Source organism: Papilio xuthus, unplaced genomic scaffold (assembly GCF_000836235.2).
Source record: "Papilio xuthus unplaced genomic scaffold, Pxut_1.1 DF828142.1, whole genome shotgun sequence".
NCBI classification, from domain to species: domain Eukaryota; kingdom Metazoa; phylum Arthropoda; class Insecta; order Lepidoptera; family Papilionidae; genus Papilio; species Papilio xuthus.
Genome location: NW_013530507.1, coordinates 2,247,385 through 2,272,309, shown reverse-complemented (window position 1 = coordinate 2,272,309; position 24,925 = coordinate 2,247,385). Strand labels below are relative to the sequence as shown.

General features: G+C 33.7%; 1 protein-coding gene across 5 annotated transcripts in view; it reads left to right on the top strand.

Moving 5' to 3' along the window:
- Positions 1-22,800, top strand: part of Pde8 (phosphodiesterase 8) — a 100,489-nt gene extending 77,689 nt beyond the window's left edge. For all 5 annotated transcript variants that reach the window (XM_013307504.1, XM_013307506.1, XM_013307507.1 and 2 more), the window contains 15 exons: positions 4,089-4,154; positions 4,476-4,681; positions 7,366-7,425; positions 13,068-13,125; positions 14,416-14,583; positions 14,808-15,010; positions 15,172-15,352; positions 15,631-15,807; positions 17,608-17,700; positions 17,936-18,187; positions 18,849-19,065; positions 19,326-19,507; positions 19,613-19,746; positions 20,027-20,181; positions 20,534-22,800. In XM_013307504.1, coding sequence (XP_013162958.1) covers positions 4,089-4,154; positions 4,476-4,681; positions 7,366-7,425; positions 13,068-13,125; positions 14,416-14,583; positions 14,808-15,010; positions 15,172-15,352; positions 15,631-15,807; positions 17,608-17,700; positions 17,936-18,187; positions 18,849-19,065; positions 19,326-19,507; positions 19,613-19,746; positions 20,027-20,181; positions 20,534-20,703 — 2,322 coding nt within the window. In that variant the 3' untranslated portion in view covers positions 20,704-22,800. The remainder of the gene's footprint in view (positions 1-4,088; positions 4,155-4,475; positions 4,682-7,365; positions 7,426-13,067; positions 13,126-14,415; positions 14,584-14,807; positions 15,011-15,171; positions 15,353-15,630; positions 15,808-17,607; positions 17,701-17,935; positions 18,188-18,848; positions 19,066-19,325; positions 19,508-19,612; positions 19,747-20,026; positions 20,182-20,533) is intronic.
- The last annotated feature ends 2,125 nt before the right edge of the window (positions 22,801-24,925 follow it).

Here is a 24,925-nt window from a genome sequence, read left to right as displayed (position 1 = left end):
TAAGACAAGGTGACTGAGCGTAAGTTATTCGTTGCAATATTTAATAACCATTAACCATAATTATAGTCATAAATGTTCTTGATTTAGTTTTAAACAACTGATGATTGCGGAATTAAAAAGACTTAATTAGTAGCCTTTGTGTTCTTCCAAACTATTTTCTACATCTATGCTAAATTTCACCGAGGTCCATGCAGGCGTTATCATAAAGTGACTTTTAAGCTTGTACTATATTCAAATAATGATGGTCCGGTGAGAAAGGCTGCTATCGCGGTTATATCTGTCATCAAATATATAAAACCTACATGGCCATATAAAATGGCATAAAAGAAAAAAAACACGACGTGATAGCTATAGTAAGAAAAAGAACTTGTGACATTTTTGACATTGACAGAGGGGCGCTAGTGAGCTGTCATAATTTAGTTTGACTTATGGCCACCGCGTTATCTTTGTCGCTGTATGCCTTTCATACCGTGCAAAAACCTTCTCTGAAAAATGTTCTCTTTCATACAATAAGCTATGTAAATTATTGCATAAACAATAATGATAGACATTGATATAAAACAGAGAGAGAAATATATATAGTATACACGTACCTCAATTAGCTTTTAGTTTCAATGTATAATTCAAAATCAGGGCTACCACATTCATACTTTGGAAATATACAATAACATTTGCTTTTATACATCAAACAGTATGTTAAGCTTTTTTATTATGAAAGTGAAAACATTAAAAAAGGGCTTGACGGACGGACGGACAACAAAGTGATCCTATAAGGGTTCCGTTTTTTTCTTATGAGGTACGGAACCCTAAAAGCACGTTAAGTACAACACACAAGAAGTTCACTACCAAAAAACGAATAGAAATAAAATAAAAATCACAACTTACGATATGTAAGTCATTTTATTCTTGTTTCTCTATTTACCACATTGTAGTTACAAAATTTTAGCGATGAAATCTAATAAAGCTTTTTATGTAGTTCCAGCATTTACTTTCGCTGTTTGATAAAATATTTTGCGTACGTTAGTGGCAACCCTACTTCAAACTATTTGGTGAAAGCATTTATTAATACTTAGAAACTCAAACACGCGGCCCAACCCTTTCACGAGAATGGGTATATCAATCCATCAAATGGGATACATTTATATGGATACATTGATATTAGATGGATTTGAGAAATTCATATTAATGTCTATGTAATGATACATAAATATGTTTCACCCTTAAATACATTAAACGATTCCTAAAACGACACTAAGTGTAGAATTCTTGTAATAAACATTTATTGGGTGACACCCTTAGTGTAATAGTTAATGTTTATAACCTGTTTCTTCCTGATATTCTACTCCTAGATCCTTTGAGGTATAAAGTTAGAAATGAAGTTGCATAACACTATGCAAGTTAGCGCAATATCGCAAAGTAGGGCTGACAAAGTTATATGAAATCGAATACTTCGCGTTGGTTGTAAGTTCTGATGAACGAGAGACTAATCATATTAGAGCTTAGGATACAACACAAATATAAAAGAATATTAACAGTTAATTACCTCAATTAAATAGTAAACAAATATATGAATATATGAAAGTTGCATCAAAATCATATCTTTTTTTTTAGATTGCGTAAATTTCTACTTTAATTTTTCCTATAAATGAACTTCTAACTTCGGTATTTTTGTCGTCTCTAGTGTACGAGATAAATTAAATCTAAATCGGAAGGGTTAAGGGTATGATAGAAACATAAAACTGGATTATCTAAATCAGTCCCTTAACTTTGTTTAAATGCCCTAAAGAAATCCGATCACGATAGCCAACGTTACGAGGGTCGAGTTTTGTATTTTACAAGTTTACACTGATTCAAAGTTCAAAAGAAACATAATACGAATGGCTACTTACATTAATGGTACTTCATTAAAATAACGTAATAAGACAACTTTAAAATTAATATAAAGTTTTCACTATCTCATTTGTAGAAAACAAAAAAAATATGTCAAAGAGAGTGAACTAAATGACAATCTTGTATAATCAACAAAGATCAATCTAACAAAGATGTCTGAGCCGGTTTTTGTCGCGATTAGTTCTCTCAGAAAATAGATAAAACCTACATGAGCATAGAAAGTTACATAAAAAAACATGTTTCCTTCAGAATCTATTCTTTTGACAATTTTTGATTTGGACAGAGGGGCGCTAGTGAGCTGTGATAATTTAGTTTGAGTTATACTCTCCGGGTGAGATATCCTTGTCGGGCTATACTTTTGTTCTATCATCAGAACTCTATATAACCAAACAATGGCGGTAATACGGTTGGTCTAACCCAGTATTATAAAAGAAAATGCAGCAAAACAGAAATGATAGGAATTGAAATTCTATCGCGCTGTACCACAAAATGTATGTGGCTTACAATTTGTACATTCAGAATAGGGGCTTCCGTGTGGTCTGACATAACATTTACATTGTATTCAATGGCGATCCATTACATAAATTAAACTGAAATTACTCTACCCTATCAACTATTTTACAGCTAGAGAGAGTTAGTTCGATTTAGTATTATATATTACATAAGTATACAGTATATTACATAAAAGGATACATCGTTTAATGATTGCGTAATTCACATGAGTTTCGTGAAATCGTTTGCCAACTTTTGAGAAAAAATATTTAATCGGAAAAAAATTTATTATTAAGGAAGAAAGTAGACACAAGTTGTCATAATTTCCTCAAACGTATTCTGGTCTATTTGACAATGTCAAAAATTATGTCAGAATTATCGACAAAAGCAAGAGATTGTTACTCGAGAGTGGACGCGTGTGACTTTAAATCCATTAGGCTTTTGTAATTCGTGACTTCATGTAAAAGTACTAACAATTCGTAACATGACCCAACACGTGTCCTATTTATTAATTAACCAACTCCCTGAAGTTACACTGAAAATAATTAACGGAACTACCCTGTAACTATAAAAGCGGCTAATGGATGCTTTTATGAAACCCGATGTTATAATTGTCCAATTCATGTCGACAACGAACCCCTCTAATTAATCTTGTTGTAATTACATCTGATAGTGTTCTGGTCTAATTTCAAAACCTTAATTATGGCTTTCAAAATATTCCTATGACATCATAAAAAGCATTCAAACAAATACTCCGATACTGACGGTTGACTTGATTGACATTTTACACATTTTTATATATATATATATATATATATATATATATACATTTTTATATTTATATATATATATACATAAATATTCATAACACCTGATTAGTGTGTTAAGTGATACACTAAATTAGCCTGTTACGTCATTAACTTATTAAATTACTAGCGGTGGTCCGCGACTCCAGCCGCGGAGAATTTAAAAAAAAAAATTTTAAAAAGTAGCCTATGGGTTACTCCAGACTATATTCTATACGTTTGCCAAATCATCGAGATCCGTTCACCCGTTCAAAAAAAACAACTACTTTTGTTTTTTTTTAATAATGACTAGCTTTCAAAAATAAGTTTTAGATTCAGCAAAAAATTCAACAAGTCTGAAATTCAATGACGATTTTCTGTAATTTTTTCTACGTGAACATAAAAGATATGACTTCATCCCCGCGTCAAAAGAGATTCGCATTATAACGCTTCGTTGCCTTACTACTTCGACTGTGCTATTTCTTTCATCATTTGAGTAACGAGTGGGAATATCTGACAATTTAATAATTTTGTACCATTTTTACGAGATTCCCTGATATTAGATAAATTCTTTTAACGTTCATAAGTTTACTGTAAATAAATTTAATACAAATCTTCTTATTGAATCTTAGAGAGAGTGGTAACAAAATTTGTCATAAAGCATTTGAGTAGTTTGAATTACGAAATTCTTTTCTGCTTTATATTTTTGCCTTCTAAGAAAATGGTGGGAAAAGAAAAGAATTAGATATAGGCCTACAGCATACACATTTATTGGACCAAACGCGGACCGTTGTATACTTCACACCTGTCCTATGTGTGTTCGTATTACTGCACTGGTTGGCCATTACCGCGGGCACTACCATGCTTGTTTCATGTGTCCCTTAACTTATGTGTATAACACGTGCGTTTCTATCTTTGCAGAACAGATCCCCCCCGCCGTCGTACGTCCCCGCAGCCCTCTTTTACGCGCCGCCGGAGCCGCTTGAGGTAAACTTATTGATTTATATGTCACCGACCAATCATAAATGCCGACCATTTAAAATTTGCCTAGCTTACGCCTAAATCGTAGAGTCGGCATAAAGTTACTTATCGAAGGACATTATTCAGAAATCTTGTTAATTTTGAAACTGCAACATTGCTACCCTGAGAAAAGTATATAATAATTAAAACTCAGTAACTGGATGCCAAAATTTATTTGGCCTTAATTATATAAACCTTTTTAATTCTACGATTTATAAGATATTCACTTTTACACTATTTCACTAATATTCTTAATGTGTGCTTCAAAGTACCGTCGGTTGTGTCCAGTTGGTATGCGTGTTCCCGGAGCGAGGCTCGCGCGTATGTGCGGCGGCATGTGCGGCGGCTGCACGCGCGGGCGGCGAGGCACGCGCGGTTCGCGGAGCTCGGGAGGCGCTGGACACATTCCGGCGCGACGCGGACGCGCGTCTGCCGCACGTCGTTGTGGTAGACGCGCGTCAACCGCAAACTCTTGACGCTACTTTGTTAGCTAGGTACGTAAGTATGTTGATATTTCAACTTTAAATCTTAATTTTAGTTATAATAACCACTTCCACCGTGGTTTTCTGACAAAACATATCGTCATCCCTGTCCTATGTTTTAAACGGAGATTTTGATCTCAGAAACTCACGATAAGAAATGTTCGTCTTTGTAACTTAAAACTAATGCTTCAGTATTAGAATGTAGGAAACTTGAAAAGAGCTGCTTTGTCTTAATTTGATAAGAAGCACTCAATCTGATATTCAATAGTTTCAACACAAATTAACTAATGCCAATAAATCAGTTAAACACATTACTCTGTCGACTTAGATAATTTAATTTTCACTTAAACTTAATGTCGGCAAATCAATACGGTGATGTGCGGCGAGCGGAGTGGTTTGTGCCGACTTTGATGGAGGTCTGTGACCTACATACATGAATCTTTACTTAGTTCCAGGCGTTACAGACTCTCAATAAACTTTACTATTTCAATTCGCAAACTTAACATTTACTTTGTCATCAATTTTGTCTGTAAAGTTCAAGTATAATTTTATAAGTGTAGTAAAAGATAATACGACCGAAATTCTATTTGCATAATATCCTGATTAGTTAACCTAACATTTACCACGACGTACTCAAGGACAGGATTTCCATATATTAAAGATAACAATAGTGACAAGATTTCTCTCTTCAATAATATACATTAAGTTTAACTCTGCTCCGAGATTTCACCCTTTCCAAGGCCGTTTTACCATCTACAGCATTTTGCAGATTTTTCAAAGATATCATAGGGGGCACTGCAGACGCCCCTTTATATCTAACTCAGGTTTCTGCGGTGCCCATTAAGTCCGGCGCCCTGGGCGGTCGAACCAACTTGCCCTACCCTAACGCCGCTACTGCCCATTTCAATATATTCCTAAGCTTACTTACTAAGCTTCTTACTTAATATGTACAGGAAGTGTGGGTACCCGTTTCATAGTTATTATATGATTTGAATTATTAATACAACTACATAATATTTAAATTTCAGTTTTTCTTATTAAGTTCACTTAAATATATCTCATTTTGGCGATATAAATAAATTTTAAGTATTCTGCAGAGTTGTACTCAAACTTATGTATTTTCAAAGTATTAAAAATGTAATAAAAATTCTCCGCAGGATCACACATGAACATTACCGTATTATATGAAAACCACAAGATATATAAAATTAAGCCACATTTCTCATGAACCAAAGTTATTTGACGTAGGTTTGACAGTTGTCTAAGGACCCTTCGGTCCTTTCGAGGTATTTTTATATCACTTGGGAATTAATATGTCCTCTGTCTATTTACACTTAACTTATAACGCGATCCTTTTAATACTTTCCATACTGTTTTACTGTAATCTAAAACAAAGTTTTTCTTATTATATTTTAATGTCTCAAAGATAAACTTACTAGCTGTTGCACGCCACTCCGTTCGCGCAGAATTAAAAATAATATTAACGAGAAAAAGACTGCATACTAATGCAGTATTTTTTTTTCACAAAGGACACAAAGGCTACTAAGCCTTTGTGTTCTTTCAGACTATGTTCTACATATGCCAAATTTCACCGCGATCCGTTCAACCGTTCTAGAGATACCTTCAAGCAAACATCCATCCTTATCCATCCAAACATTTGCATTTATAATATTAGTAAGATTTACAAACATTTTGAGTTTGTCGGTGTTATTCGTTTTTAAATTTAGTTGTTAGTAGTTTTAATTATTTCTTTATAAATGTTTTTTACGTTTCCCCTTATATCTATATTTTATGTCTACACAGAAATCTATCTCTTCAATAACACATAAAAAAATGTTTGAATAGAAATATTTTCTACATTTAAATTCGCATTTCGCATCAATTGATACTCGAAGCCAATTACGAGGACTCGCGAACGTGTAATGCGAGATATACGAGATCTTAGAAAACTCGAGATATCTTTGTTGAAAAGTAAAGGAAAACATGCAGATGTGTATCAACAACTTTGTACGTACATATAATAAGTAGAGCATTTTTAATCTTGATATTTAAATGTTATAATATTGAATATGAATGAAGACGAAGGAAAGTAAAGGTGTATAGTGTGAAAGTAGATATAAGAAAGGAGTAAATTTAGAAATTATGGACGACGTGACCATATATTTTGACTCAAAACGCGACATTGATTTTTTCCGTTCGTCAATGAAAAATTAAACTTTTTTAAGTTCTTTATTTAAATGAAATCTGTATGCTTAAGTTCTTATTTAGACATAAATATAACCGAAACGTTTAGTATGTGTTTATATTTATCAGAGGTTTTGCTTTAAAAAAAGCGGCACAATTTGGAATCCTGGCGTTCATGTCGGGAACACCGGGACTTTTAACTATAAAAAACCGTTCGATCAAAAAAAAAATCAAAATCGGAGCACCATGGGCGGAGTTACGCTGTAACACACATAAAAAAGAACATACAGGTGAATTTATAAACTCCTTTTCGAAGTCGGCTAAAAAGAGACAGTCCCGTTTTTAACGGTGACGTCTGGTCACGTTAAGAGAAGTAGTTCATACTGTGCCGACCCTCTATAGGGACAAGGGGTTTGATGATGATTACGTAATATGATATGATAGTATGGTATACACGTAAGGTTTTAAATGTATAAAAATGTTGAATTAAACATTTTTTTTATTTGTTGCAGAGCTATCAGAGGAATGAAGAACACTCAACATATAGTACTTGTAGCTGTTGTGAAAAAAAGGTAAAATATATATTTGTATATTTATATGTTGTATATTGGAATTGTATGATAACGCTTAATTTGTTTTTATTATCATAAATATTTTTATGAGCTATTCCTAAGAAGTAAACAAAAGACTAACGAATGTTTTTAAACATATTTCATATAATTTTGATTTTATTCCTACTTATGTTATGGTAAACAATGTTCTTTTAAAATGTTTCAAATCGGAGATAAAGTCAAAGACAACTTGGATAAAATAGAATTCTAAGAACAAAGGTTTCATTGTAAATAACAAACAAAGAGAAAACTGTATTTGTCTTTCCATTTTTATAACTGATCTCGTATTACTCGGAATAACCGATTTATTTAATCTTGTCGACTTACAAAAGATTTTTATCAACCAGGAAATTTTCCTCGAAGTCTGAAATGTAGGGAATTTATAATCACCGAGCTTAACGCGTACTTATCAACTTGAGGCACGTCTTTAAAGGTTTACAAACTTTAGTACTCCTTTATACTTTTTTGAAAGTAGGATTCAAAGATGTATCGTTAGTTAAGATTGACAGAAACAGAGCTTAGATTTTTTGAAGCCTTATTCTACGTTTACTAGACTTAGTGGATACGGGAATCGTAATTTTGAATTAAATATTTGTGATATTCTATATTTTAAGTTGGCAATACCAGAGGAGATGTTCAATGTAACCAGTTTAAGGAAAATATATTTACAACACTTATTAAATCGAACAATCTACTTTCGATCTATTTGAGTGATGTAGTCATTACAGCATTATTTTTTCTTATATCTACTCTAAATTGAAAACTTATACTTCATAAAATTCCCACGAGATGTCGCTGTTCATCACACGGAGACAATTGCCGTTTGTTAGCGCCAGATAAAATTAAGTATAATTTAGTTTACATCGCAGCGCTTTGTAACTTAGTTTACTTGTAGAAAAGGATTTTTATAAATTGGTTACAAAGACAATATAATTTTCTGAAAAAAAGAGTTTTATATTTTTAATAAGTTAGCATTACACGTCGAAAAGGTTTTTTTTATGAATAACGTAGACTTATGTTTATCAATTTTAAAATACATATATATAAAAAGACTATGTAGTCATAATCGAGGAATAATATATAAATACTCATCGAATATGCATCCAGTAAAAAGAAGTCTAGCTGGTACATATAATATTACGACCATGAATTGAGTCGTAACATTCTTTAGATGCGGTTAAACGGGATCGATAAACGGTTTGAAAGCATCCATGACATCACTTTAAAGCTGTTAGCAACTATTTTGTGTTACGTACATTTTTTTAAATATTACCAGATTTCTATAAATTTACTAATATTTTTTTAGCATTCCAACTAAGCTCTTAGCTTGTGCTAGGAATTGGTTTACGACAATACTCGAATGGCGGGATTCGAACCCTCGACCTCGTGATCGGAAGTCCGTACCCTTAACCATTAGGCTATTGACACTTCAAACTTTTTTGAACGATACTGGTAATAAAATGTTCTAGTTATTTTAGATGCATGGATATTTCTTCCAGCTTTGTTATCGATAAAGTTAGAATAAATGCAAATAAATATTCGTCTAGTTAAAGACGTCAAAATAACAAAAGTTGTAATTAAAGCGATGACAGCGGATGAAATGGTACCCGTTTTGGCAGCGGGCTGTATTGTTTTATTGTCTCCGGCAATAACTCGACAAACTTTGTTGGTATTTTGTTGTGTACTAGAAGGACCAAGTTTTCCATCGGCGGTAGATTGCTTTCATTTACTCTGATGGTTGATCATTTACTTTCTATTTATATTAATGTATTTTCTTGATTAAAGTACAGTAAAATATTTTATATAACAACCTGCTATTAATATTTTAAATACAGCTTTCGCTTTTCGAAGACTTAATAAAGTTTTTAACGCAAAATCCCTCACAAGTCTAGTGTAGAATTATTATTATTGAAAAAACTCCCCTAAAGGTTTTCCTTAGTGACCAACAACTTTAAGTGCTGCTCGAAGACGTCTAATCATGCCATCATGTGCAAATAGTAGATTACTTTCTATAAAGTGTAAGAACTTTGTGCGCTTAAATAGAAATACCTCGCGAACATTTTAACTGGGGTAATTGCGTGCCTTCAGTTTGTGGAGTAGGCGTGGGCTTAATTCAGAAACTCATTTGCGTTTTACCTCTTATTATTCATACAAGTTGTTAATGGCAACTTAAAAACCTAAAGTTGTCCAAAGTACAAAGAGAGTAGTTATGATCATTGAAAGAGAACATTTCCCCTACCTATACGTTGCCTCCTTCATCAAATCCATTTCCCCTTCCCATCCTTTCCTTGGGCAGAAAGGGTGGAAAGGGAAAAAAGACTCAAATTACTTCCCCTTTATGCCTGTCTTACGTATGGTCGTGGTATTGCATCGGACGAATAAGTTCATTCGTAAAAAAGATATTATTGCGGGCTCTACTACGGTTAAAATTTTCAAATAATTGTACTAAAGAATGTTCACTTAATTTATAAGCCGTCCCCTACCACTGGTACTCGTAAACACTTATATTTATGAACGTGAGTTTATGCACAATAGTAGGGGTGAGAAGTGCAATGAAAATAACTCTGACATTTATACGATTGAGGAAATAAATTCGAATAACATTATCAGTGTGTTTACATTCGATTGAAGTCGAATTGTTCAAGTAGATGGAGTGGGCTATTAAGATAGTGACGTAGATAAGACAATGACGTACAACAATCTTGGATTACGTTGACTTTTATTAATTTACAAATATGATATATAACAGTATCTATGCTAAGGTCAATTGATGTCATATAAAACTAAATACGTATATTAAAGCAATAATTTCAGTAACCCTAGAACAATATGCCTTTGGTGAATTCGAAGGGAATCTGACAAACTTACATCTTGAGAGAGTAAAATTGTTAACAAAATAAGAATAAATGCGCTTCGTCTTCTTTGACGTCGGTGGTTCGATGGATTAAGCACTTGAATTCCATTTTGCAGGTCCTGGGTTCGATTCCTGATTGTACCAATGTGTTTTTCGCTTTACATATGTGCATTTATATCAATGTACTTACGGTGAAGGAAAACATCGCGATCATTATGGAAATTTTTAATATCTAAACTCTGACTAACGGATACGTTTTTCCGAACTAGCATAGGATATTTAACAATATATAATAAATTTTAAATTAAAATTATTGTTCCATAACATTTTGCAATTTCTTTGGACTCTGTCTCCTATGGTAGGAGGTACTTGTTTATGCAATATGTGTGCATGTGTGTGTGTGACTGTGTGCGTGCGTATTTTTTTATTATTTGTTTCATTTTTGTGTTACTAAGATAATAAGATTGTCTGTTTTGTGCACAATTTTAGCAACCATTGTGTATATTTCTTAAATTTATAAATATTTAATTTAGCTATATCATTGTCAGACTGACCAAGTTATTATAATCTCGTTAGAATTATAATGTTAAAACACAAGTAAGGATTAAATAGGTATTATGAAATGTTAGCTTTACTTGCATTGACGCGTAATAAAGAAGTCTTCCGTGGCGCCATATCTTCCTAATCGATTAAAACTTATCAATATGTAACAGATAATCGATAAAGCATCGTCCATTTATAATATTAAAATACAAACCTCTTACAATTCAAGAGGTTTGTCTACTTTTATCCAACTTTAAAACAATAAAAAAATGTAATTTTTCTTTATGCAAAATTAATATCTACAGAGATTTTGATTTGTATCGTCGTTCTTTTGTTATGTCGAACAAAGGTTCGCAATCCAGTGCTCGAGGGTCGAGTTATGGCCGTTCGTAATTAAAACAACATATCCAAGAGGGATCGAACCAATTGTGATTTGATCAGCTGAATATATCAACCTCTATGATTCTCTGGAGTAGAACAAAATCAATTGGACATCTGCACAATACGATTAAAATTGCCTAGCGCACTTTTAGTACAATAATAAAACGAAAAGGTATTATTGTGAATACTATATATCAAAACGAAATAACTAACACACCGTAAAAAAAATGTACATTAAAACTGTATAAACGAAGGACTGTGTCAGTGCGATTTAAAAATCAATAAAATTATAGTATTAAACATATAAAGCTTTTCTAAAGTACTAAAAACTTGTTATCAGAAAACTAGACATGCTTTTGAACCTTGCTCTGAAATATCACAGTGAATCATGGTCTATAAACATCGTAACAACAGGAAATGCACGCTCGCCGGAAGGTAAATATTCAGGAATATTCTACAGTACAAAGAATGGAGCGGGCAAGAAAGATATCGTGGAAAACTTCTTGCTGCGAACATTACATAACTTAGAAAGAGCGTATTGCAACTAAGATTTTAAACAAACAATAGTTCATTTAATAAGCTATAATTTCAAAATAACTCCTATGACTTAGCAGAAGATTATGAATCGAATCACCTCGTTCTTCAAAATACTATGGTCGACAATTAGATTATTATAGACCCAATTTAGATTCGTTAATTGGTTACTAAGGGAGACCTTAATGTTTTATGTGTGAGAATTTATACATAGAGAGACAATTCTGAGTGCGGTTTTTTGGGCGTTCCACAATTTTATTTCATCAAGAATGAAATATTACAAATTTTAGTTTCACAATAAAGGCACTGCGATTTCTGGCGTCCCACAATCCATTTAATGAAGCAATCCCTTTTACGGCCCATAAAGAGCCCACAAAGTGATCCCTTGCCATCGGATACTAAAAAGCTTTAGGGCTTTACAGTTGTGTTAAAGTATCAAGGTTACATGCCAAACATTATTTGGTGGCATAATTTCCGTTATTTTGCTTTTTGCATTTCGCCAATAGTTATAGAATCTAAAAATTAAAAAAAATGAAGGAAGATCTTTGAATGTTTATAACTGCGAGTACTTCTCAATTAAGTCGGGTTATTCGTTAAATCACATTTATTCCGAATAATTAAAACTTAAGTAGCCTATGTGTTCTCGACTATGTTGTACAACTGTGCCAAATTTCAGCGAAATTGCGTTTGCGAGCGTTAAGTCGTTCCGGAGATACCTTCAAACAAACTTCCATCCATCTAAACATTCACATTATTAATATTAGCAAGAATAATCAGTCTAAATAACTGCTGATTTACTCAGACTCCGAAAGAATACGTATGGCTATCTTAGTTTTCGTTGTCAGAGTTATATCGATGACATTGGAAGTGTAGACCCAGTGTAGACATTTGGCTGTGTAGACCCAGTGTAGACATTTGGCATTGTAGACCCAGTGTAGACATTTGGCTGTGTAAACCCTCAGTAATAGCAACGTGAAAAGCCAAAAAAAATTGTTACTCGAAACGAACTGAACACTGAACATGATTTTAAATGACAGGGGTACAAAGTTGAAAAAGGCACAAAAGCTTTTGTGACTTTTGAAGCTTCACTAACTGCTGCCAGTTTTTATTTTTTATACACTGTAGTTACAAGCGGTATGATTTTCATCAAATTTTTGAAAAGTTTTATAAAACTTTAGTTAAAAATATTGTTTGAAAGCTAAACTGGGTGTCTGAAAAATATGTAAAAAAATATACTATTAAAAAAAATGTATTAAGTGGGAAGTACTAATTAAACCTTCATTTTTTTTAGTGTTTACCTCAAAGACGACTTCGCAGTTCTGCAATACCTGGAAGCAGGCTTCAACCGGGTAAGTTTTCCTATAAATTACACACACTTTTAATCTAAGTTTTTAACATAGCAACTACTAATATTTTTTAAATCAAAATCGTTCAATATTAGTGCTCGAAAAATACTCTAAAGAGTTTTATAGTATAGCGTAGGCGAATATTTGTTGAACATTTAACATCACATATGTTTACTCTTAGGTTTCCCCTACCGCCTTTCTAAATTAATAGTTACATTCAAGTTAACACAAATAAATAATAAAATATAAGATCTTATTTCCTCACTAAAATTGTAAGTTATTCTTGGAGCGTAGCGTTAAGTCCTAGATAATTTTTGCTGTGCGGAATGCGCAATATCTTCGTAATAGAATACCTGAGAAGCTTAGATGATGCTCATCTTAGCATACAGACAGACAGATTAACAGATGAAAGATATATTACATTTTACGATAATATGTCAGTTTCTATGACTTTATAATACCCTTTAGGTCATCATTCTCAAACGTTAAATTGAAGCAATAGCCTCTGTATTCTTCCAAACTATGTTCTATATCAGTGTCAAATTTCATCAAGATCCATTGAGCCGTTAGTTAAATATTAGATATGTATTAAACTAATAAAGTTCTACTATTTAAATTAAATATGCTAGGAAACTGATCAGATATAAAATAGATTTTTGAAAAGTAATAACAAAGATCACGCAATAGTCCCCAGCTGCAAATACTCGTGTCTGCTTCAATACACATGTGAATACTCCATCTGATAGAAACCAATCGTATTTAATAACAACACAGGTTGTTGCATCTATTTATAGCAACTTTAATGCGATCCGTGCAACACCTGCCTACTTTATTATTCAGACCAGGGATATCTTACTAATATTATACACGCAAATGTTTTGATGTATGTTTGTTAGAAGATATCTCCATAACCGCTCAACGGAACTCGGTAATATACTATACAGTTGTAGAACATAGTCTGGGAAAACACATATGCTTCTAGTTTTTTTTATTTCCGCACGGAAAGAGTCGCTGACGTCAGCTAGTAAATAATAATGGTTTGATAATGTCACATTTTATTTTTAGTTTTTACATCTCCAGTACAGACTAGAATCATTAATACATAGTATTGAATTTTAAATTAATAATAATAATTTTATTTTAATTTTATCATAGTGTAGACAATAAACTAGGTTATAATATTACTTCATTGTAAGTAATACGGATATAGAAAAGTTGTACATACTGAACAGTTATAAATCTTACTCTAGCACTGTTTATGCCAGACACCGTAAGTGACCATATTCTCCTCAGGTAATGGTGGAGACAGTGGGTGCCACAGCGTGGTGTGGCGAAATCTTGCAAGCACGCGCCGCGGCCGCTACGTCGCGTGCGCAGGTCGCCGCGGTCGCCGCTCTAGCAGCCGCTGCAGACCGTTGCCGGGATCTCGTTGCCGTCACTGACGACCAGCAAAGGATCCTCGTAAGTTCTACGTTAATTTATGATGGATTGGTATAGACATGAAAATCACGACTTGTTGACGCAAATTTACAACAACAAAATGATATAATGCTAAGTTTAATTTAATAGACCCGTATTCCATCTTCTTGTTGTTAAGATTACAGTTGCTAATTTATCTTTAAACATTTTAATGATTATTTCCCTGTCAATATGTAGTTATGTTCGCTAAGATCTTTTTCCATTAGTTAACGAACAAGTCGTGGGGCCGCATGCTGGGGTGGCGCGGCGACGAGGGTCCGCGCCCTCTGGCGGAGACGGTGGGCGGCGAGGCGCTGCGGCTTGCAGCAAGCGGTGCACGCGACTGGGAGGCGCCTGTCATGCTGCGCCGCCGCGCCGCGCCCGACCCTATCCTGCTGCCCTGCCGCGGCGCCTCCGTCGCACTGGCTAGGTAACACACACCACAACAACTAGAAACCAGTAATTAAGATTAATAAATCAACTATCCAAAGATTGTACAGTAACTTTTTGCGAACCAAATACCTACTAAGATGAATCGTGCAAAATATTTCGTCAATTGAATTACCATAAAATTTTCTTTGTATCGCATAGGAGCACATCTCACGTGGTGTTCGTTTGTGAGCCGGGCGGGGGCGACGGTGAGCGCGCTCGAGGTTCGCTACACTCCATCAGGCGGGGCTCGCTCGACGTGCGCTCTGTTGCCTCCGACGGCCTGCGTAGGACGTCCCTAGCTAAACTGCAGGGATTGCCGCTGGAAGCTCCTATCACTAAGGTATTGTAGATATAAATAGCAACCAATACCAATTAATAATTTGCGAGAAAGAAATTATTATCTAGATTTGCAACTCTCTCGCCCTGCTATATATAGCATATACACTTTAAGTTCAAAATTTTATACATTACAGAAAGTTGTAGATAATCGCAGAATTTCTCCAGAGAAATCACAGTAAACAAAACATATCGATAGATTAAGGTTCTGATTGTAGAAATCTACATGTCATTTCCATGAAATCAACATGAAAGCAGAAATTAGGTAACATTGTTTTACAGGTGATATCATTACTATCTGCGGCGACAGAGGGCGCCCCGCCCGCCACAGTCGCCTGCATTGAACGCGCGGTTGACATGCTGAGGACCTCCGAGCTATACTCTCCTCAGATGAAGGAAGACCCAAAACTCAGAGCTGAAGATCCCATAGCTACCGACCTCATTGGAGCGCTGCTGTCGGTGAGTACGCACACATGAAACATGTTTCTAAACACATTTTGTTTCTCGGTAACTGACGGTCTTAAAATGTTGTGACTAATATCCATTTAAAAGTTCAGTGCCATCGATTCGTCCTGAGATTACTTGAATATTAGAATATCGTAGTGGCATTTAATGTGTTAAGAAAATAGTGAAACATCGGAACATTGCAATATATCTCTTGTTTTATTATTAAAAACATATATGTAATTTTACATAGTTCTTAGTAATGTATATGATTTTCAAATATTTTTTCGTGTATACTGTTTCACTGGTTCCAAATAAAAAATATTGCGGAATTCTAGTGTATATTTGCGGGTTCTGTGAAATCCAATTTCAAAATCGTTGTCACAAAATATAAAACACGAGACGAATATTTCATGTCATTTTAATTTTTTCCCAGATATTTCTCTACTTTCATGTATTGAATGAAATAAAATAAGATGTGTATTTCAAAGACAATTTTTTCTAGTTAGTTATTGTTTTCAGATCACTGAACTTTTTACTTTATAGATAAAAACCAATCGACTCTACCAAATTACATATGTCATAAATATATAAAAAGTTTGAAAATTACCTTAAAATATACAAATATCTACTATAATATATTTATTTACTTTAATATATTTATTATGTCGACTAATTATTATTTATTTGCTTACGATCCTGAATAACTACGGACAGCGGGAGCAAGTGAACACAAATTTGTTCTTTATGGTAGGAAGTTATGTTTATCGTAACCTGCAACTGTTTTAACCTTCACGTCTTGCCTGAAGTACCTCAATAGAATAGTTGCCATGGAATTCTTATGCGTTTAAGCAGAGTTCATTTTATAAAAAGTTCTTTATATCATAAAATACTCAAAGAAATAAAAAAAAATCTTCGACGTTTTTACGGTGAAGGAAAACATCGCGATTACATAAAGATGTCTGTGAAGTAAACAACCCGCTCTGGAGTTTCACTAAAGCCTAGTCATCCTTAACTTAGGGTAGGCTCCGAGCTCCTCAGTATGAACATATAGTGAGCTGATGATGATACCTCAATGAAAATAATCTGCCAAAATCGAACACCGACAGTTAGATTTTTTTTTTAGTACAATAAAACCGAGCATTTAATTTCTTTGTTCAGCCATCAAGAGATATTAAGGGAGTAATAATTGATTAAAAAAGTTTCTTTGAAAAACAATCAGAACATCGTTAAATTTTGTGTCGATTGCTCGTGATAATCAAAGTTTGTAATTACATCGCACGCAGACACCTGTCAAAACGTCCATGAAATTGTGGATAAAAGATGACAAACAATAAATATTGACTTTTAATTTTGTATTTTTTGGAAAAATAATTTTTAAATATAATAAAATAATAACGTTTTATAATAAATAAAGTCAAATAAAGTAATGTAACAATAATTGAAATTTCTTATAATGTTTTGACAACGATTTTAAATAATATTTAAGAAATTATTATTTTTTAATATCTACACAATTATGTTCTCTGCTTAAACCACCCTTCTTTTAATAGACAGGTGTACTTTATCTATATTCTATTTCTTCCGTTTTCTTGCTATATATTATTTTCGTATAATATTTATGTCTATATATTTATTTCTATTATTTTTTTAACTTGAACTTTTATTTACTATTGGTACTACCAACTTCAGCATGTAAACATAAACTATACTGTAACACGAACGTCTACTATTTAATCTTAGATTTAGATGAAGGTAGATTTGATTCTTTTTAATATATTATAGAGATATAATGCAGTGTCAATATTTGTTTAGCAAGGACCGACTAACGTGTTGTCTTCGCGGCGGAGCAGCAATGACTCAACAGTTGTCAGGTCTCAGACGAACAGGACTAATATCAAACACAAGGTAAGTGAACTTTTATTGTAACGAGTGGAGGTATAACCTTTTATATAATTTTATCTTATCTTATTTTTTTAACCAAAATGTTTATGTTCAGGCCAAAGTGGGAAATTGTAGATGACGCAAAAATAACAGTCTTAAGCCAACTACAAAACATAACATTTTATTTGTTTTAAATCAACTTATCTCAAGTTCATAGTACTCTTGGTTTTTTGTCAACAACTTTACCCCTTTCCAACAGACGTCAGGTCAGCTTCGTGAGCTCCTCGACACCGCACTGAGCTGGGAGTTCGAGATCTTCCGTCTTGAGGAATTGACGCGCGGGCGTCCGCTGGCGCACCTTGGGCTGGCGCTGCTGGGCGGACGGTTTGATGTTTGCGCCGCCCTCGAATGTGACGAGCGCACGCTACTCCACTGGCTTACCGTCATCGAGACAAATTACCACGCGGTTAACACGTATCATAACTCCACGCACGCCGCGGACGTACTTCAGGTAAACTATTAATTTTGAATTTCTCCACAATTATAAAGGCAACATATATTGAACTTAATGAGTAGTGTATCACGCATTTTTAATTCATTTAGTTCATCTTTAACATTGGACTAGCAATCGAGAAATATGTTTTTCGGATCGATTTTAAGTATCGAATCTTCATATCTTCATCATCTTTTTTATGCAAAAAGCAAATCTCGTCAAACATAACTATCGTAACGTAACATCGTAACATCGTAGCTAGAATACTTTTACATTTAATCCGCCAAAGCATTTTTACTCTAATGTTAGTTTCCCGGATTACAAGGAAACAGAGTACTTAGGATGCTTGAGTTAAACAAGATGGTCCACTCAACTGAGTAAATCGGTAGAGGTCCCGAGAGGGCTTATTCAGTATTACGATTCGCAAGCGTATGAAGTGGCGGAACCACATTTCGTAGCTTACGTTAGATTAAATTGTATTCACGTGTTTTACTTAGTTATTTCTGCAACTATTTTGCTTTAATTCAAAACAATACTAAAATGATAACATTGTTTAGTTGCGAATCGCGTTGCACTTTTTTAGTATTGTACTGAATATTTTATTAATGACAAAGTTTTATATTAACAAAATGCAGGAGAAGTGTGTAGGAATTATATATTCATTTGTATTGTACCACAGGCCGTAGCATACTTCTTGGAGAAGGATCGTCTGAAGACACTTCTAGAGCCGCTGGAGGCCGCAGCGGCGCTGATCGCCGCGGCCGCGCACGACATTGACCACCCCGGCACCTCGTCCGCCTTCCTATGCAACGCGCGGCACCCGCTCGCTATACTTTACAATGACATCTGTGTGCTCGAATCCCACCATGCTGCGCTCACCTTTAAACTCACACTTAGTAAGTTGAAATATAGTTAGACTTCATTCTATAATAAACATTATCCGAATCAACCAATAATCGTAAATAAGTCAGAAGAATTGCTTGCAGAAGGCTTAAAGATGTTAAATTTCTGGAGTAACGTCTTCGTAAAAGTAGACGTAGCTAAAATCAAAATTTGTTTCCTTTGAAAGGAGAATATAGATAAGAAAAAAAAGAAGAAAAGAATTAAGGAATACATATATGTGAAATCGCACTCACAGACGATTTTTTTTTCATAGATGATGATCGCGTGAACATCTTCAAGAATCTCGACCGCGACACGTACAAGACTGTCCGTCACAACGTCATCGACATGGTGCTGGCCACCGAGATGACGAAACACTTCGAGCACCTCGCCAAGTTCGTCAATGTCTTCTACGCCAAATCCAGCGGCAGCAAGGAGGACGGCATGCACACTGACGTTAGTAAAGAAAACTATATTTCATCCTGCCAGTAACGAATACAAACAATTTTTCTTTTTTTTTGTTATCCAACCTCTTTTTTCACTTTGATTTTTTTTTACTAGGAACCTTTGTCTCTGGACACAACAGCACTATCTCTTCCTGAAAACGTAATCCTAGTGAAGCGAATGATGATCAAATGCGCTGACGTATCCAATGCATCGCGACCTCAGAAGTTCGCATTTGAATGGGCAAGGAGGTATTATAATTTTCTTTATTAAATCACAGTATTAAAAACAACTTGTTTCACATAAATAGTAATGAAATGTTTTCATTAACGAAGAAATATACTCGTCAAAATCTGACTGAAACAATTTTCGGCTCTACTTAGTTACACTTATAGTCAGTTAAGAATAAGGGACAAAAAGAATAAAAAAGTGGCAAGTGTTTTGATCTCTTGACCCAATACGATTCATTGCATTGCTGTGTTCCGTTTACGTCAGTTCCCTCTCCCTTGATTCTATGTCTTTGTGGTGTAGGATCGCGGAGGAGTACTTCCTACAGACGGAGGAGGAGAAGGCGCGCGCGCTGCCTGTCGTGATGCCTATGTTTGACCGCGCCACATGCTCCGTGCCGCGCTCACAGATCGGGTTCATTGACTACATCATTATTGATATGATGGAGGCCTGGGCGGGTTAGTAATGTAGTTTTACTTAATGCATTTTCTTAAACATACGGAAAAAATAGGTCAACAAATCATCAGTAAGTGAACCCTATTACCGCGACTGTTCAATCTTTAAATATTTACTGACCCATTTGTTATAAAGATAAATAGAAAGAAAGAAAGGAAGGAAGGAAGAAAAAAACATTTATTTTCACACATAAAACATATACAAATCAATAGCTTGACCTGAAAAATACATAGTCTAAGATTTAAAAAAAAATTTAAATGGATAGAATCCCAGTAAACTTTGGTAGTCAATGATTATTGTTAATGAGATGAGCATCATAACCCGAATTGACACTAACTGACTAACTTCCTACAGCATTCATTGATATGCCGGAGTTGGTGAATCACGCGCGCAACAACCACACGCGCTGGCGGGAGCTGGACGAGGCCGGCGTCAGCTCGATGGCGGACGTGAAGCGAGCCATGCGCCAGCAGGCCATACAGGCCCCGCCTACTTCCACTGCAGAGCCCACCGCCGAGGAGTGAGCGCGCAATGGATGCGAACTTGACGCAAGTTAACGATGACCCCGATATCAATTTAGTACAGTCTCCTAGGTCATACACAAAGTACAGTCGGCTACGAAAAGTTTGTAACAAAAACTTGAAGACGAAATATGTGCGACTGGAAATTATTTAACGGGAGCAACATATTATATTTCGTGCAAAATAGGATTCCAATGTCATCGCGGTTAACCCGTCTCTATGTAACCTTCTCGTTCGTTTTAAGTAAATTGACACCTAGTTTGGAATATGGATAAAATGCTTTACCTGTGTAATATAACTTTGGAATAATCTAATAATAGGTATATGACAAACCTGCATTGCATCGTGCCACGAATAAATGTTATGTAAGTTAGCACTTTGAAAATTGTTTTACGATGCGCCACTGTTCTATGTTTCGTATCTCATATTTGAAACTAGTTTTGTAATCTAATAATGTGCTTACGCTACAAGTTACGAAATAATTGTTATCTCTTTTTTTTCGAAGATAATGAACGGGATGACAAATATTTTTGTAATGTTTCGCCAGTGTCAACACAAAATAAGGTGAAGGCAGGATTGAGATGTATGATGGACAAAGAGCACGGTACGCATTTGGGTGTCAACGTAAAAAGTCTGAATTGGATCATAGGCACGCTCGTTGCCTGACGGATGTGTCCGAAAATACGCTTATTTTATACTACTTGTAACCATATTAGTATAAGTAACATTAAATTCTATTGTTATCTACATATTCGTATAGTATTAGGATAATATTTGATTCTATATATTTTTCATTATAACTGTCATATTGTGTGAATATTTGGTTCATTGATAATGTAGATTGGTTTTTCGCGTAGTTTGAAATGAAGGCAAGTATTATATTATGCCTTTGGAACGGGTAATATATCTTGTGTAGGTAAAGTCTTTTTTGATTTATTCGTGTCCGTGATTAGAGTGCCATAGACATTTAACGTCAGCCAATCGCAAAGCGACAGAGTTTGTCTCTGATCGCGCGCCATGACAGTACTATTAACGTTCTTTTCAATCGCCATACGTGATACAGTAATCGTTTTTTCCTAACACTAAATTGGTCCACTTTTAATACTTGAGCTTTCAGAAAATTCCTATTTTTTATAATAACTTTTATATAACCTATTTACCGACTATTTCGGCATCGTCATATCAACATTTCCAAGTTTTTTGATCGATTTAAAAATTCCTCCGACGTAACTTTTTTTATCTATAGTTTCATTTCTACTTTCCCTTCCGAGGGTATTTAAATTTGATACCCAACAATTATATTGTATGTTTATAAATCTGGTAATATTTAAGCTACTATATACTATTCGCTTCAACTTAATGTACGTATTTATTAATTTATTATATTCGAATAAGAATAAATGATACGTCTATAGGATTTGTTAAGATTTTTAAATTCGTCTTTATGACGCTGGTACGTATAAGTAATCTGTATTGATGTAGAAAGTTAAAAAAACATTATTGATTTTTTTTAAGAATACGCTTTCTTGTGCTCAATGTCAATAAAAACGGTCTAAAATTGAAAAAAAAAAATACTTCAATGTTTGTATACATTATACTTACCTACATCTACCAATATTTTATATGATAAATATAATATTAGGTATGTATATCTTACTGTAGATCAGTGTGTTCAATCTCATATTTGTAATATAAACAAAACGCACTGTTATTTGTGCAGCTGACTGTACGTGTATTTTTTTAATGATACAGCTGAATAGCTCAATTTTCCTAAAATTCATTTTAATCTTATGTAGCACAAAGTAAATATATAAATTATTGCTTCCGAATTGGAAAATCCTAAGCTATTCATGTTTATAATCAATGTTTATATATTACATAATATACTATTATATATACTACGTTAAGATGAGAGTGTGTGAGGCGGGGGGCTGGTCCCTATATTTATTTGTGGAATTAATGATATATTGTTATGGAATTTTATACGCGATTATTATATGCGTTATATGAGTAGCAACTAATGAATGTTAAAATTATATAAAAACGGCTAATATACGTGAGTGTTTAGCCGTTTTTATATCAGTTTATTATAATGTCTTACGAAAGTTTGAATAATTTAATGAATGTTGTATTAAAACTAAATATTTTCTATATTGTATAACATCTTCGTCTACAATCATCGTTTTAAGTCTTCAAAAACAATTACATCAATACATTCATCCAAATTAAATATTCGAATATAATTTTAAATCATTAAAAATCAATTAAAACGATTTTTACAAGTAGAGATGACATTCCGACAAAAGAGTATAACGATATCTTTTATCGGAGGCCAAGACCCACTTTGGGTCGATGCGCCAGCGGAGTAAGTAGAGTAAAATCCCATATTTTGGCTGGGGAAAATTACTGAATGGGATAACATTCGGGTTTTATCATATTTAGTGTATGTTATAATACATCATACGTAAAACAATAGAATGCAAACACTGTGAAAAATGTTTATCATTTTGTCAATGTCAGCAAGATGACCAACCATCTGTTGAAATGTTATAGATGTCCAATTACGATCAAGATACTTCTACTAGCTATTCCATCACAATGCACAAAAATCTTTTGATAAAACAAGAAGTCGTCATTTTCTTGTTAAATTAAATTACTGGTTTTATTTTAGCTCCTGAATCAGAGCTACATATTTTGACGTTTCGAACAAAAGGCAACGGCTAATGCCCTATATACGCTGGCACGAATTATGTGCGCATCGCAAAATTTTTCGCTGCATTTGTTTTAAAAATAAAAAAAACAAATGTAATTTTTTGAGATTATATTAATTACGTTAAATAATAAAAATACCCGTATATTGGGGTTTTTCTCTATTAGGTAAAAAACCTCGGTATATTCCCGTTGTTTTTCCCATTACCCATCACTAGTAATAAGCTTAAAAATCTAAATGGTTTATTATAAGTTTTATGTTACCTACAGCAAATAAGTTTAAGTTAGTTTTGAACTGTAATAATTTATTCTACATGACAAAAGCACACATGAGACTTAAAGCGATGAGATATATATTTTTAACTGTAGTTTTGCATTGAAATATTTTATTAATGTTTAAGAGTTGTTTATTGCTTCAACTGTAAGACTCAACTAGTTACACTACAAATTCAATTAACAACAAGAAAATGTATATTTTACTTATACGAATTTATTTATAAATATTATATTCTACGTCAGCTTTATGGTTATTCGATTATCAAAACTTTTGCAAAGAAAAACCATTATTTACAATTGAATCAATAAACAACTGGAAAGCATTTTTAATCAATGTCTATGTTCGAAATAATAAAATTGACATTGTTAAGTGTTGTAAATAAAGAAATATTTGGAACATGTGTTAGTTTTATTTCTATTCAACGTAATTTACCTCCTAATCTTATTTCTAAATATCTTATAAAGACACGTCCGAACCTCATTAGGCTCGTAACTATTGATTCCTATCTATTTCTAAATGAACAAACATGACAATGTTTGATATTATAAGTGTGCTAAACTCTGATCATATGTAAATATGCCTGATTAGGCGTGTGTATTTACTGCATAGGTTCCTACTTTTACTTTGGTACTAAACATACTCTTTTATGAAAAGAAAATAATTTTGATGTATATAAAAGAAAGTCGTGTTAGTTACATTATTTATAACTCAAGAACGGCTTTACCGATATGGCTGAAAATTGGCGAGGAAGTAGCTTAGAGTCAGGAGACGGACATACGATACTATTTATTCATTTTTTTTCGAATTTATGCCTTGAAGAGCTGCTTATTTAACTTACTAATATTATAAATGCGAATACACTAATTAATTTTTTTTTACATATCCACTCGGACGGAGTCGCGGGCAACAGCTAATATTCTATATAGATTTAATTGATTTATTTACTGTTCGTTAGTCTCGCTAAAACTCGAGAACGACTGAACCTATTTATCTTATTTTGGTCTTGAAATGTTCGTGGAGAGCTAGGGAAGATTCAAAAGGTAAGAAAAATTCGAATAATTGCCGGAAACTAATTATATTTTTACATACATTTGGTTATTCTGTCATTATTATAAAAATAAACTACTATCAAAGTAAAACAAACATTAAAAAATCTTTAAAACATATTCATACCAACTAGACCTCTACTAATAGACTCCTAATAAACTACTAATGAGTCCTTAGCGCCAGTTTCATGGC